Below are 15530 nucleotides of genomic sequence, written 5' to 3' on the forward strand. Positions count from 1 at the left end.
TTTTGAACACAACAATTTTGTAACATCACTGGAAATCAGATCGTGTAAGTTCTCAAATTCTTTCTCTTTTTATGTTGTGAGACCTAATTTAGGGCCCTCTTATTTCTATATGAGTTTTAAAACTGCTTGGAAAGGTTTGAATATGTTCCTGTAATTATGCTTGAGAAAGTGTGAATCTGGAAATGCCTTTGGGGAGAATTCACCTCTTAATAATGTTGAGACATCTGTCCACAAACAGTATTTCTTCTACTTATTAAGGTGTTTATATTCTCTTAACAAATATTTTGCTCTCAGAGTCCATTTTCCTTTTATCTTGCTACATTTATTCTTTTGTTTAAATTATTTTTATTAACACATTGTACAATTAGCCACAGGAGTACAGGCCTGTGAGTCATCAGGCTTACACTTTCACAGCACTCACCACAGCACATACACTCCCCAATGTCCATAACCCAATCGCCATCTCCATAACGTACATTTATTCTACTTATTTTATAATTTTAGTCATTACAAATGGATTATTAATATCTAATTTCTGTTTGTTAGTTACTAGTACAAACTATGAAATTGAACTCTGTAAATATTGTTGTTATGACTTGATATTATGCTAAACTCACATTAGAATGTAGGAGAACTAAAATTGTCTCTACTCACAGTCAAATGATTACCTGTACAAAAGTTTTAAGTGTCCGTGTGCATGTCTACTAATGTAATAGTGTTATATACACTTGCCTCCAAAGTAGTAAAAAGCAATTATAATTATTATGGTTATGTAAAAAAGAGACTAATAGTTTGGTGTTGTTAATTATAACAATATAGAGCATGGGTAAGAATCTTAAGGAAAATCATTAACTATTATAACCTGAAGGAATCTCGGTTCCGCCCTTAATTAGCATCTTGATCTCGCCAGGATCTTTAACTTCTCTATCTTTCTATTGCAAAATGTATAAAATAGTATGAAAACAATAGCAGGAATTACCTTACAGGTTTGTGGTGGGGATTAAGTCAGCAAATGTCTCCAAACTCATTCAGAGCCACTAAATATTCAACTTAATAAATATAATTATCATTATTATTACCATTAACCTAAGTCTCTGACACTGCTTTCTCATCTCACAATGGATGGAATAATACCAGCCACAAAGGATATTATCAGTATTTAATGGGATCCTGTGTACAGAGCACTTGCTGCTATGCCATGAATATAGCAATCAGTTATTAATACATACATATCAATACATATATATACATATATGTATATGTATGTGTGTGTGTCTGTGTGTCTGTGTGTATATATATATATATATATATATATATATATATAACACACAGTATTGTATTTAGACAAAAGTATAGTATTGTATTTAGACAAAAGCAACATTATAGTATTGTATTTAGACAAAAGCATTATGATTTATTTATGGTCACTTTGTATACTTTCTTTACAGACCCACCACCAATGCCCTGAAAGTCATCTGTTAAGTATTAGAAAGATCATCCTAAATGGGGTTTCTTTCTCCAGCTTCCATCCCCTCCCTGAACCTCACCCCACTTCATTCAGGCACATGTAGATCTTTATTAATATTATATTCTTTATTTCCCCTTCCTCATATTCTACTTCACTTTTCCATAGATAGTCTCAATTTCTGCCATTGTTTCCCTGTTCCTAAGAAGAGGGAAAATTCCTTAACCTTGCATTCATAGGTTTTACATCAGTAACTACCCTCCCCCTTTCATACTCAGCTGCCATTATGTGTAGGATCCACTACTTCATGTTAGGGTTAGTCAACATAGATGATGACGTGTACACAGATGACCTCTTGCGTGTCTGTTTACAAAGTTCCCCTTGGCCACACTCAACAGAAATTTCATAAAGGAGATAATTTTAGTAATCAGCAAAATTTATTTTCTGTCTCAAAAATGTTACGAGAATCCAAAACTCACTAGAATCTAGGTATTTTTTTTGTTTGTTTACTAGATTAAGAAGCTTAATAAATACAATGTCACATTAATCAAAAGTTTTTTTTACAGTTAATGCAATTAATCATAAGGTGACATAATGGAGAATAGGAACAATGTGACAGTTTGATCTACTGGGGCTCACAGAGAATCCAAAGTGCAGAAAATCATATTTGTTGTCTTTTTTGTCACCAACATCATCTGTCTGGTGGGAAAAGTGCTCACTGTGGTCACTATGACTGCCAGCCTATTATTGGGGTTCCCCATGTACTTTTCCCTTGCCGATCTCTCCTTCATTGATGCCTGTTATACTTCTATTAATAACCCTAAACCGATCAAAGATTCATTCCGTGAAAAGAAGATCACCACATTCAATGCATGCATAACCCAAGTTTTTGGGAAACATTTCATTGGAGGTTCTGATGCATCCCTACTCACTGTGATGGCCTATGACTGCTATGTGGTCATTTGTAAGTCATTGCACTACACAACCATCATGAATCGGCAGGTTTGTGGCCTGCTAATGGGAGTGGTGTGAGTGGGAGGTTTTCTTCATGCAGCCATACAGATCCTCTTTATCATCCCTTTACCCTTCTGTGGCCCTAATATCATAGATTACTTTATGTGTGATATGAACCCTTTGCTCAATCTTGGCTGCACTGATACACACACTCTTGGGCTCTTTGTTGCTGCCAACAGTAGTTTCATCTGTCAATCTTTCTCCTCTTGATGGTCTCTTATGTGGTCATTCTGCGTTCCCTAAGGAACCACAGCTTGGAGGCAAGGCATAAAGCCCTCTCCACCTGCATCTCCCATATCACAGTGGTTGTCATATTTCTTGTGCCCTGCATATTTGTGGACATGAGACCTGCAGCTATTTTATCTATCGATAAAGCAGGCGCAGTGTTCTACACTATGAAAATGCCAACGTTAAACCCTTTAATCTATACTCTGAGAAATGACCAGAAGAAAAATGCCATTAGGAAATGGTGTAGTAGAAAAGTTATTTCAAGTTAGAAATAAATATGCCTGATGCTCAACATTGATGCAATGGAAACAAAGGTCAAAAAGACATATTGGATGGACTTAACAAGGAATACTTACTGTATAAAGAAAATAGTAAGCTGCTGTGAATGACAGATTCTGCACTGAGTGGAACAGGAAACTGTGGAAGAAAGAAAAAGTCTAGTCACAGACTATGCTACTTTATATATGTGTATATATATATATCACACACACACACACACACGTTCACTATCTATAATTATACATCTGCCTTATACATCAAGGTTGATGTAACATGATGTAACATGTTGCCTATAAAGTTATGGTGTTAAAGGACAATAGGATTATAAAAGCAAAGAGCCATTTAACCTCTGAGGGTTAACAAAGGCTCTCCAAAGTTTTCAAATTTCCTTGTAGCCTGAAGCATCATTTTGTAATGCTCATATCACTCATCTTAGGCTGCTAAACATTCAGAAAAAAAAATGATGACTCAAATAAATGAGCATCCTATTATTTAAGAGGAATTTCTATTAATAAAATAAAGTCACACTCCATAGAGTACTCGGCTACCTGTTCAAAATATTTTCTACAAGGCAGCATAATGTCTGGAACATAAAGATATTGATTGAGTGAATAATGTTATAAAAGAAGAGGGTTACAGTCAAGAAAAGGTAGAGAAAAGCAATAGTACCAGAGACCAGGGACTTATTTCCTACCTTTCACTGATCTAGGCTCTGCCAATTCTAGCTAAATCTCGCTGAGAAAGTACAGTTTTTTAAACTCTTACTTAAACTGTGTAATAATAAAAAATTGAAACTGGGATCCTCAGTGTTGGAGAAAATAGCTGACCTTGATAATTTCCCTGCTCCCAGCAAGATTTCATCATCATATGAATGTGAGCTGTTCATGTCATTTTCCTCTTTACTTCTTGGTAACATTTCATTATGAATTGTTGTTTTTAAAAACATGTGCTGCTACCTACACACAAAACAACTTCAGGGTAAATATATCCCATTCATTTATATTTGATCATATATCTCTCATTCATTCACCAATAGAAATTTCTTGAGCCCAACAAATATATCAGACACACTGATGGTTGCTGATCTTCAGAGGTGAGTACAGAGGAACTAGGGTCTTGCCTTCAGAGAGTTTCAGATCTACTGAGACACGCAGAGGGGAATATAAAATGATAAGACTATGTTATAAATGGGCAGGTGGTGGCAGCCCAGGGGGCAATGAAAGCCTGTTTGAGGGACACACAATACAAAGACCAGGGGGTCAGGAAAATTTCCTACATGAAAACATATCAGAAGGGGGCATAAAAATTGGAGGGGAATCATCAGAGTGAATAAACACATGTTTTTCTGAGAGGATTCCTAGGAGAGGATGCATAACAAAAGCCAGGCGGTGAAAAAGAAAAATCCAATCGTTTCAATATGTTGGTCAGAGATTATGGAATCTCGCTGACACCTCAGTTTATCTCTTGATTCATTTGTGAAGCCACGTACTTCATAACATCCAAACGAAAATATTTTCTTTTTCTCTCACCATACTGTTTTAGAGGTTTATCACATTGTATTATTGGCAGTTTGTTCCTCTTTAGTAAGAATAGTGTGCCACTGTATGGCTCCAGCATATTTTGAATACTTATTCTAGCCAATGGGCATTGGAATTTTGTCCAGCAAATGGCCACGGTGAATGATGAAATGTGAACATTCATGTACAAGCCTTCTTGTGGACATAGATTGTAATTTCTCTTCAATTGATATCTAAGGGTTGAATTGCTGACTTATACTTTAAGTATATTTTATTTTAATTTTTCCAAAGATTTTATTTATTTATTTGACAGAGAGAGAGAGAGTAAGAGAGAAACACAAACAGGAATTGTGGGAGAGGAAGAATCAGGCCTCCCACAGAGCTGGGAGTCCGATGCGGAGTTTGATCCCAGGAGTCAGACCTGAGCCAAAGGCAGAAGCTTAACCAACAGAGCCACCCATGCACCCCATGTTACATGTATTTTAACATATCAAATAATTGTCAAGTGTTTTCAAAGTGGTAGTGCCATGTTATATTTCCACCAGCAATATGTGAGAGTCTGTGTTTCCCTACAACATCACCAAAAACTGGCATTGTCAGTATTTTTAGATTTAGCATAAAGTTGTTCAAATTATACTCTTAGGTCATACTTTCTGTAGGGTCCATAAAAATAGTATTTTAATGTATATAACTATGTATGTGTGTATGTATATATACATGATGCATATGTCATATACACAATATATATAATATCTCTCTCTATATATATGTATTCATATATATGAATATATATGAATAACTGATATATTCACATCATAGTAACAAGTGTTCTCTACACAGGATCCCATTGAATACTGGTAACATCCTGTGTGGTTGGTATTATTCCATCCATTTTAAGATGACTTAGAGGCATTTTTAGAGACTTAGGTTGATGGTAATAATAACAATAACTATATTTAATAAATTGAATATTTAGTGGCTCTGAGTATTTTTGCAGACATTTGCTGATTTAATCCCCACCACAAATCTGTAAGATAATTCCTGCTATTGATTTGATACTTAGCTTATACATAATGTAATAGAAATGTAGAGAAGTTAAGGATCCTGCCAAGATCAAGATGCTAATTAAGGGTAGAACCAAGATTATTTCAGATTATAATAGTTAATGATTTTCCTCCAGATTCTTATCCATCCCCTACATTGCTATACTTAACAACACTGAACTACTAATCTATTTTATATAACCATAATAAATATAATTGCTTTAATACTACCTTGGAGGCAAGTGTATATAACACTATTACATTAGCAGACATGCACACACACACACACACACACACACACACACACACATACACACATTTGAATACAGACAATTTTAGTTCTCCTACTTTGTAACGTGAGTTTAGCATAAGTTCAATATATAAGATCAATATATACATAGTTCAATTTCATAGTTTGTACTAGTAACTAACAAATAGAAATTGGATTTTAAAAATTCATTACACACACTGGTACCCAGATATTTGGGGCTAGTATCGAAAGTCATTTGCACAATTTGAATGCTGCTTTAAGGGTCTTCTCTTCATTCACCTGGGACTACCTGAGGGCAGTGTGAGGAGAGGTGGCAAGATGGTGGAGAAGTAGGAAGCGCTGTTTCAACCTGTTCCCTAAAGTGAGCTGATTATCTACCAAATAACTCTGATCACCCATAAAATCAGTCTGAGATTAGAATTGTACACTTCTAGATCTCTACAGGGCCAGAAGATGCTGGTGGGCAGAAATGTTCCAGAGTGTTCCTTGCCTGCCCCATGGTTGATACAATCAGCTACACATCCCCTAAACCATCTCTTACCAAAATGATTAGGTGGAGGAATGCCCAACAGAGGAAAAATTTAGAGACTGTGCCCTCTCAATCAGAGCTATTAGATATGGACATAAACAGTATGTTGGAAAGGGAATTCAGGCTAACAATTATCCAGGCAGTGACTAGGTTGGAGAAAGCCTTTAATAACAAAATGGAATTGATTAGGGCAGAAATGAAAGCCACCAGGGATGATATTAACAAGGCTCTCAATGAGTTCCAATCTAATCTAAATTCTCCAACAGCTAGGGTAACTGAAGCAGAAGATAGAATTAGTGATCTAGAGGACAAACTGATAGAGAAAAAGATCAGGAGGAAGACTGGAACAAACAGCTTAGAAGCCATGGATACAGAATTAGGGAATTAAATGATGCCCTGAAAATGTTCCAACATCATGAATTAGTGGAATCCCTGAGGGGGAGGAGAAAGAAAGAAGACTAGAGGATACAGTTGAACAAATTCCCCATGAAAATTTTCCCAATCTGGCAAATGGAACCAGTGTTCATGTCCTAGAGGCAGAAAGTTCTGCCCCCAAAAAAACAGAATCAAGAAAGACCTTGAGACATCTGATTGTGAAAATGATGAATCATAATTTTAGACAGGAGCTCTTGAAAGCAGCTAGTGGGAAGAGATTCCTTATGTACACAGGGAAGCCCATCAGAATAACATCAGAATTCTCCACAGAAACAGGGCAAGCCAAGAGGAGCTGGCAATATGTATTCAGGGCACTAAATGAGAAAAACATACAGCCAAGAATACTTTATCCAGCAAAACTGATATTCGAAATGCATGGAGAGATAAGGAGCTTCCAAGACTGGCACGGTTTAAAAGAGTATGTGACCACCAAGCCTGCACTACAAGAAATATTAAGAGGGGTTCTATAAAAGAGGAAAAAAAAGCCAGGAATATCATTTAACAGAAATTTATGGAGACAATCAATAGAAAAAAGACTTCACAGGTAACACGATGTCAATAAAAATGTATCTCTCAACAATCACTCTCAACAGGAATGGCCTTAATGAGTCCAAGAAATGGGATGGGGTTGCAGATTGAATGAAATGATAGGACCCATCCATATGTTGTCTACAAGAACCTATTTTGAACCTAAGGATTCATGCAGACTGAAAGTGAAGGGATGGAGAAGCAGCTTTCATGTCAATGGGCCTCAAAAGAAGGCTGGGGTAGTGATTCTCATATCAGAAAAATTTGATTTTAAACTAAAGACTGTAGTCAGAAATACAGAAGGACACTACATAATTCTTAAAGGGTCTATCCACCAGGAAGATCTAACAATTGAAAATATTTATGCTCCCAATATGGGAGCAGACAATTACATAACAAAAGTGTTAATCAAGATAAAGAGTCATACTGATATGAATACATTATTTGTAGGAGATTGTAACAAGTCACTTTCAGTAATAGACAGATCATCCAAGCAGAATATCAATAAAGAAACAAGAGCATTGAATGACACATAGGACCAGATGGACCTTATAGATGTATACAGAACATTCCACCCTCAAACAAGAGAATACTCATTCTCCTCGAGTGCATATGGAACCTTCTCCAGAATAGCCACATAATGAGTCATAAATCAGGGCTCAGCCAATACCAAAAGATTGAGATTATTCCCTGCATATTCTCAGATCACAGTGTTTTGAAACTGAAGCTCAACCACAAGAAAACCTTTGGAAGGAATTCAAACACCTGGAAGCTAAAGGCCACCTTGCTTAAGAATGCTTGGGTCCACCAGGAAATCAAAGAAGATCTTAAACAATTCATGGAAACCATTGAGAATGAAGATACTTTGGTCCAAAACATATGGGATACAGCAAAGATGGTCCTAGGGGGGAAATACATAGCCACCTAAGCCTCCCTCAAAAAAGTTGAAAACTCCAGAATACACCAGCTGTCTTCATACCTTAAAGAAATAGAGAATCAATGACAAGTTAAGCCAACTCCACACATAAGAAGGGAAATAATCAAGATTAGAGCAGAGATCAATGAGGTAGAAACTAGAGATATACTAGAACACACCAATGAAACTACAAGTTGGTTTCTTGAAAGAATCAATAAGCTTGATAAAGCATTGGCCAAACTAATCCAAAAGAAAAGGGAGGAGGCCCAAATTAATAAAATTATGAATGAAAAGGGAGAGATCACAACTAACACCAAGGAATTAGAAACAATCATCAGAAATTATTATCAACAGTCATATGCCAATAAATTAAGCAACCTAGATGAAATGAATTCATTCCTGAAAACTTCAAACTTCCAATACTGAACCAGGAAGAAATGGACAACCTGAATAGACCGATATCTAGTAACGAGATTGAAGCAGTGATCAAAAACCTCCCCCAAAAAAACAAGAGCCCAGGACCTGATGGATTCTGTGGGGAATTCTACCAAACTATCAAAGAAGAAATAACACCTATTCTCCTGAAGCTGTTTCAAAAAATTGAAACAGAAGGAAAACTTCCAGACTCTTTTTATGAAGTCAGCATGACCCTGGTCTCCAAACTAGGCAAAGACCCCAGCGAAAAGGAGAATTTCAGAACAATAGCCCTGATGAATATGGATGTTAAGATTTTCAACAAGCTCCTATCTAATAGGGTCCAACAGTACATTAAAAAGATTATCCATGGGGTGCTTGGGTGGCTCAGTGGGTTAAAGCCTCTGCCTTTGGCTCAGGTCATGATCTCAGGGTCCTGGGATCGAGCCCCACATCAGGCTCTCTGCTCAGCGGGGAGCCTGCTTCCCTTCCTCTCTCTCTCTCTGCCTGCCTCTCTGCCTACTTGTGATCTCTGTCAAATAAATAAAATCTTAAAAAAAAAAAAAAAGATTACCCACCATGACCATGCGGGATTCATCCCTGGGTTGCAAGGGTGGTTCAACATTCACAAATCAATGAGATAGAACAAATCAATAAGAGAAGAGAGAAGAATCACATGGTCCTTTCAACTGATGCACATAAAGCATTTGACAAAATACAATCCGTTCCTGATTTTAATGCTTTGAAGTATAGGGATAGAGGAACTATTCCTCAACCTCATAAAATCTATCTATGAAAAACCCACAGTGAATATCACCCTCAATGGGAAAAAACTGACAGCCTTCCCTTCGAGATCAGGAACATGACAAGAATGCCCACTCTCACCACTCTTGTTTGACATAGTATTAGACGTCCTTGCAACAGCAATCAGACAACAAAGAGAAATAAAATGTATTCAAAATTGACAATGAAGAAGTCAAACTCTCTCTCTTCACAGATGACATAATACTTTATAAGGAACACCCAAAGGACTCCACCCCCAAACTACTAGAACTCATTCAACAATTCAGTAATGTGAAAGGACACAAAGTCAATGTACAGAAATCAGTTGCTTTCTTATACATTAACAATGAAAATATAGAAAGGGAAATTATAGAATTGATTCCATTGACTATAGCACCAGGAACCATAAGATACCTGGGAAAAAACCTAACCAAAGAGGTAAAGGATCTGTACTCAAGGAACTATGAAACACCCATGAAAGAAATCAAAGAAGACACAAAAAGATGGAAGACCAGTCCATACTCATGGATCCTAAAAATAAACATTGTTAAAATGTCTATACTGCCTAGAGCAATCTATACTTTCAATGCCATTCTGATCAAAATTCCACCAGCATTTTTCAAAGAGCTGGAGCAAGCAATCCTAAAATTTGTATGGAATCAGAAGAGATCCTGAATTGCTAAGGAAATGCTGAAAAAGAAAAACAAAACTGGGGGTATCACATTGCCTAATTTGAGGCTTTACTACAAAGCTGTGATCACAAAGACAGCTTGGTACTGGCACAAAAACAGACATCAGTGGAACAGAGCAGAGAGCCTAGATATGGACCCTCAGCTCTATGGTAAAAATCTTCAGCAAATCAAGAAACAATATCGAGTGGATAAAAGACAGTCTCTTTAACAAATGGTGCTGGGAATATTGGACAGCTATGTGTAGAAGAATGAAACTTGACCATTCTCTTACATCGTACACAAAGATAAACTCATTGGATAAAAGACCTCAACATGAGGCAGGAATCCATCAGAAGCCTGGAGGAGAACAAAGGCAGTAACCTCTTCGACATCAGCCACAGCAAATTCTTTCAAGATATATGTCCAAAGGCAAAGGAAATAAATTTGAAAATGAATTTTGGGGACTTCATCAAGATCAAAAGCTTCTGCACAGCAAAGGAAACAGTCAACAAAACAAAGAGGCAACCCACGGAATGGGAGAAGATATTTGCAAATGACAGTACAGACAAAAGGCTGATATCCAGGATCTATAAACAACTTCTCATACCCAACACATGCAATACACATAATCATGTCAAAAAATGGGTAGAAAACATGAACAGACACTTCTCCAATGAGGACATACAAGTGGCTATCAGACACATAAAAAAATGTCCATCATCACTAGCCATCAGGGAGATTCAAATCAAATCCACATTGAGATAACACCTTACACCAGTTAGAATGGCCAAAATTAGCAAGACAGGAAACAATGTGTGTTGGAGAGGATGTGGAGAAAGGGGAACGCTCTTACACTGTTGGTGTCAATGCAAGTTGATGCAGTCACTTCGGAGAACATTGTGGAGATTCCTTAAGAAATTAAAAATAGAGCTTCCCTATGACCCTGAAATTGCACTACTGATGCAGGTGCAGTGAAAAGAAGGGCCATCTGTACCCCAATGTTTATAGCAGCAATGTCCACGGTCACCAAACTGTGGAAAGAACCAAGATACCCTTCAACGGATGAATGGATAATGGACTTGTGGTCCATGTACACTATGGAGAAGTATGCCTCCATCAGAAAGAATGAATACCTAACTTTTGTATCAACATTGATGGGACTAGAAGAGATTATGCTGAGTGAAATAAGTCAAGCAGAGAGAGTCAAGTATCATATGGTTTCACTTATTTGTGGAGCATAACAAATAACATGGAGGACATGAGGAGATGGAGAGGAGAAGGGAATTAAGGAAAATCAGAGAGGGAGAGGAACCATGAGAGACTACGGACTCTGAAAAACAATCTGAGTATTTTGAAGTGGTAGGGGTTGGGAGGTTGGATAAACCTGGTAGTGGGTACTATGGAGAGCACATATTGCATGGGGTATGTGGTGCATTAACAATGAATTCTGTTACACTGAAAAGAAATTAAATTTAAAAAAAAGTTTCATTGGCATTTTCTATGGATTTAACATGTAGACCTCACACTCATTTTGAGTTCATTTTTGTGTATGGTATGAGGTGAGGTTGTGGTTTAGATTCTTTTTTCCTCATATGGATATGCAACACATCCAGTATAATTTATGGAAAAGTCTATATTTTCTCCATTGAATTACCTGATATCATTGTAAAAATTCATATATTTAGGCCTATTTCTTGGCATTCTACTGGTGCAAAAGTCTCAGTGTCTACCTTTTTGCCAATACCACACAGCATTGATTATGGGAGCTTAATCGCAATTCTTGAATTTCAGTAGAGTGAGCATCCAAACTACTTTGTGTGTGTGTGTGTGTATGTATGTGTGTGTGAATCTTCAAGATTCCTTTGAATTTGTCTATTTCTATATAAATTTCAGAATGGAATTATTAATTTCCTTAAAAATACTGTTGAGATTGTTATTAGAATTGTATTGAAAACATAGAATGACATGGTAAAAGTGGAACACTTTTTTTAAAATTTCATCTTTTGTTAAAGTCTTTTAAAATCATAACTATCAATTGAAATTTATCAATAATCTTTACATAAATAAAAATAGCCTTGTGATAGTGACACAGAGTAGTGACAGCACAGGGTCAAGCATGTTTGAGGGACACACAACAAAGACCAGGGGGGTCAGGAAGATTTCCTAGATGAAAACACACTAAAAAGGGCACAAAAATTGAAAGGGAATCATCAGAATGAATAGGCATGTGTTACCTTAGAGGTTTCCCAGGAGAGGATTCATAACAAAGACCGAGGGTGAAAAAGAGTGTGCAGAAAACACAATCATTTCAATATGGTTGTGGTTATTGGCTCATCTACTCATTCAATAATTATTATTGAGCTTCTACTGTGTGTACTGTGTGTACTGGGTTATGAGCTGGACACTGAGCTCCTAAAAGTCTAGTTAGTAAGACATAAAACAAGAAAGTTAGTGACAGGGAAGTCCAAGAAGAATCTCATATCTGTGATAGAGCTGAATGCAAGTACCATGAGGAACACATTGGAAGGGTCTTCATGCCTTTTTATGGCCTGGAGCTCATTTCTCTTGGCAATGAATAATACTCCACTATGTGATGTTGCAGTTTATCTATCCTCACCTACTGAAGGACATCTTGGCTACTTCCAGCTGTATGGACAATTGTGAATAAAGCTGCTGTTAAATATGCGTTTTTTTGTGGACATAAATTTTAAACTCCTTTGTGTAAATGCCAAGGAGTGGGATTGCAAAATTGTTTTAGTTCTCTAAAAAGCTGAGCCTTTGGTTCAGTTGCCAGGGTCCTGGGATGGAGCCCTGCATCAGGACCCCTGCTCAGTGGGGAGTGTGTTCCTACCTCTCCCTCTACCCTGCCACCCCTGAAGCCCTGTTCCTGCTCATTCATGTACATGCTCTTTCTCTCAATAAAAAATTCTTAAAAGAGGGGAGCGGGCTATGGACATTGGGGAGGGGAGGCGAACCATAAGAGACTATGGACTCTGAAAAACAACCTGAGGGTTTTGAAGGGTCAGGGGTGGGAGGTTGGGGCAACCTGAGGGTTTTGAAGGGTCAGGGGTGGGAGGTTGGGGGAACAGGTGGTGGGTGATGGGGAGGGCACGTTTTGCATGGAGCACTGGGTGTTGTGCAAAAAGAATGAATACTGTTACGCTGAAAAAAAAAATAAATAAATAAAAAGGGAAAAAAAAAATTCTTAAAAGAAATAAAACAGATTCTACTCTAAATATTTATTCATTTGTACAACTAATTTGTACGAACTAAGGAATGTACTATCAAAAATTTAAATTAATTCTTTTAGTTTTAGATTATTATTATGATTATTATTTTAACATTACAATTTCTGAACTACCAAAGAACGTCCATCACTGAGCGGTCTCGCCTCTAAGTGCAATGTATTAAGAAAACTATCATTAAGATATTTCTCTTTGTAATTCACTAATAATATATCATTGATTATTTTGCTTCAGCTCATTTTTTTTTCATGATGGTTCCCTATCTAAACCCTCTTAATGCCCCACAAAATTAACTTATTTCACAATTAATTTTAGTATGCAAGTATCTGGACCTGTTCAGTGACATCTAAGTCCTGTAGTCCTATTGCATCCATTTATTCCCCTCATATCAGTGATGGTCCATAATCCCCATGATCCAGTTCCTGCCTTCTTCATTCATATCTTCCTCTTTTCTATCTCAGTGTCGATTAGACAATGAACTTTTTCAAATTAAGAGTGTGAGTCCTTTGAAAAGAATGATGAGCACCAAATCTTTCTCACTGTTTTTTTCATCTCTGAATTTCTCAGAGTATAGATTAAGGGATCAAACATAGGAGCAAAATTGGTATAAAATAGAGCAAATATTTTGTCCTCAGGAAAAGTAGTAGGTGGTCTAAAGTAGATAAAGATTGCAGGCCCAAAAAATAAGATGACCACAGTGACATGAGACCAACAGGTGGAGAGGGCTTTGCGTCTTCCCTCAGCTGAGAGATTTCTTAAAGTGAACAATATTATCCCATAAGAAACAAATAAGACAATAAAGGTTACTAAGGCAACCATACCTGAAAAGGCAACCACAAGGACACCAGTGATGTAGGTATCAAAACAGGCCAGCTTTAGCAAAGGAAAAATATCACAGAAGTAGTGATCGATTTCATTAGGACCACAGAAGGGCAAACCAATTGCAGTAGAAAACAGAGGTAAGGCATGGATGGCCCCACCAGCCCAAGCAGCTAAGACTAGGAGGTGGCATCTTTTCCTGTTCATGATAATCACATAGTGGAGAGGTTTGCAGATGGCAGCATAGCGATCGAAGGCCATGGCAGTAAGAATGAAGATCTCAACGCCTCCGAAAAAGTGCATGGTAAAGATCTGTAACATGCAATTACTGTAGGAGATGGTTTTTCTTTCCACTAACAGGTCAGCAATTAACTTGGGTGTGACGGTAGAGGTATAGCAGATGTCCATAGAAGATAAGTGGATGAGGAAGTAGTACATGGGTTGGTGAAAAAGGGAACTGCATCGAATGGAGACAAGGATCAGAAGGTTTCCTGCCAACAGGGCAACATAACAGAATAAGAAGAGAACAAAGCAAAATATTTCTGTGTTCTGGTCATATGAAAGCCCTAGAAGTATGAATTCTGAGATCTTTCTCTGGTTTTTCATATATTTGGGTTTTGTGTAGGCTTCCATAAGGACTTACATTTCTGAAAGTAAAAAAGGTTAATTATAGGTGAATATTAACTGTAGGTACACTATATATAAAATTTATTGAAATACACATTTTCATAAATAGTGTTAAGAATAATTATTCTGGGTTATGGAATTGAGCTGCTTATTCTTTTTATGATGTCTTTTGTAAATCTATCATGAAATATTTATAATGCAATGAGAATAATTACATGTTTTTATCAATATTACCTAGTAATTATTTAAATATTTAAATACTATTTTGAAAATACCTGTTGTCACTATTAATACTTTTTATTAGTATGACTATTAATACTTTTAATACTTTTATTAATGCTATTAATGCTTTGATACTATGAATGCTTTATTAATACTTTTATAAATACTTTAGATAAAGAATTACTAGTTACATTATTACGTCTAAAACAAGGAAAGTTTTTTTCCCCATATTTCCCAATTCTTGTAACTTACATATAAAATCACCTTTCCTTCTTTTAAAATGATCTCATGAAATTGCCTTAATTTTCTGGGAATGAATCCTGAAGAAATTTGCTGCACATTTGTTTGAACTACTGAATTCTAAGTCGTGTTGGGCATACTATGCTTCCTACCAGGTCAGATATTGTCAATGGGTCGTGTTAAACCAAAGGATTTGCTCTCACATTAAAAAGCAAAGAGCAGGAGAAAACAATACAGCAAAAGAGAGAATATCACTTAATGACTGAAATCTTGAAAAATATTCA

General features: G+C 36.7%; 1 protein-coding gene across 1 annotated transcript; it reads right to left on the reverse strand.

Annotated features, from left to right (window-relative positions):
* Positions 1-13827: 13827 nt before the first annotated feature.
* On the reverse strand, positions 13828-14763 carry LOC123949974 (olfactory receptor 4P4-like). Its single transcript, XM_046017760.1, has one exon. The coding sequence runs from the start codon at positions 14761-14763 to the stop codon at positions 13828-13830; it is 936 nt and encodes a 311-aa protein (XP_045873716.1).
* Positions 14764-15530: the final 767 nt, after the last annotated feature.

The sequence above is a fragment of the Meles meles genome, chromosome 8 (assembly GCF_922984935.1).
Source record: "Meles meles chromosome 8, mMelMel3.1 paternal haplotype, whole genome shotgun sequence".
In the NCBI taxonomy this organism is placed as follows: domain Eukaryota; kingdom Metazoa; phylum Chordata; class Mammalia; order Carnivora; family Mustelidae; genus Meles; species Meles meles.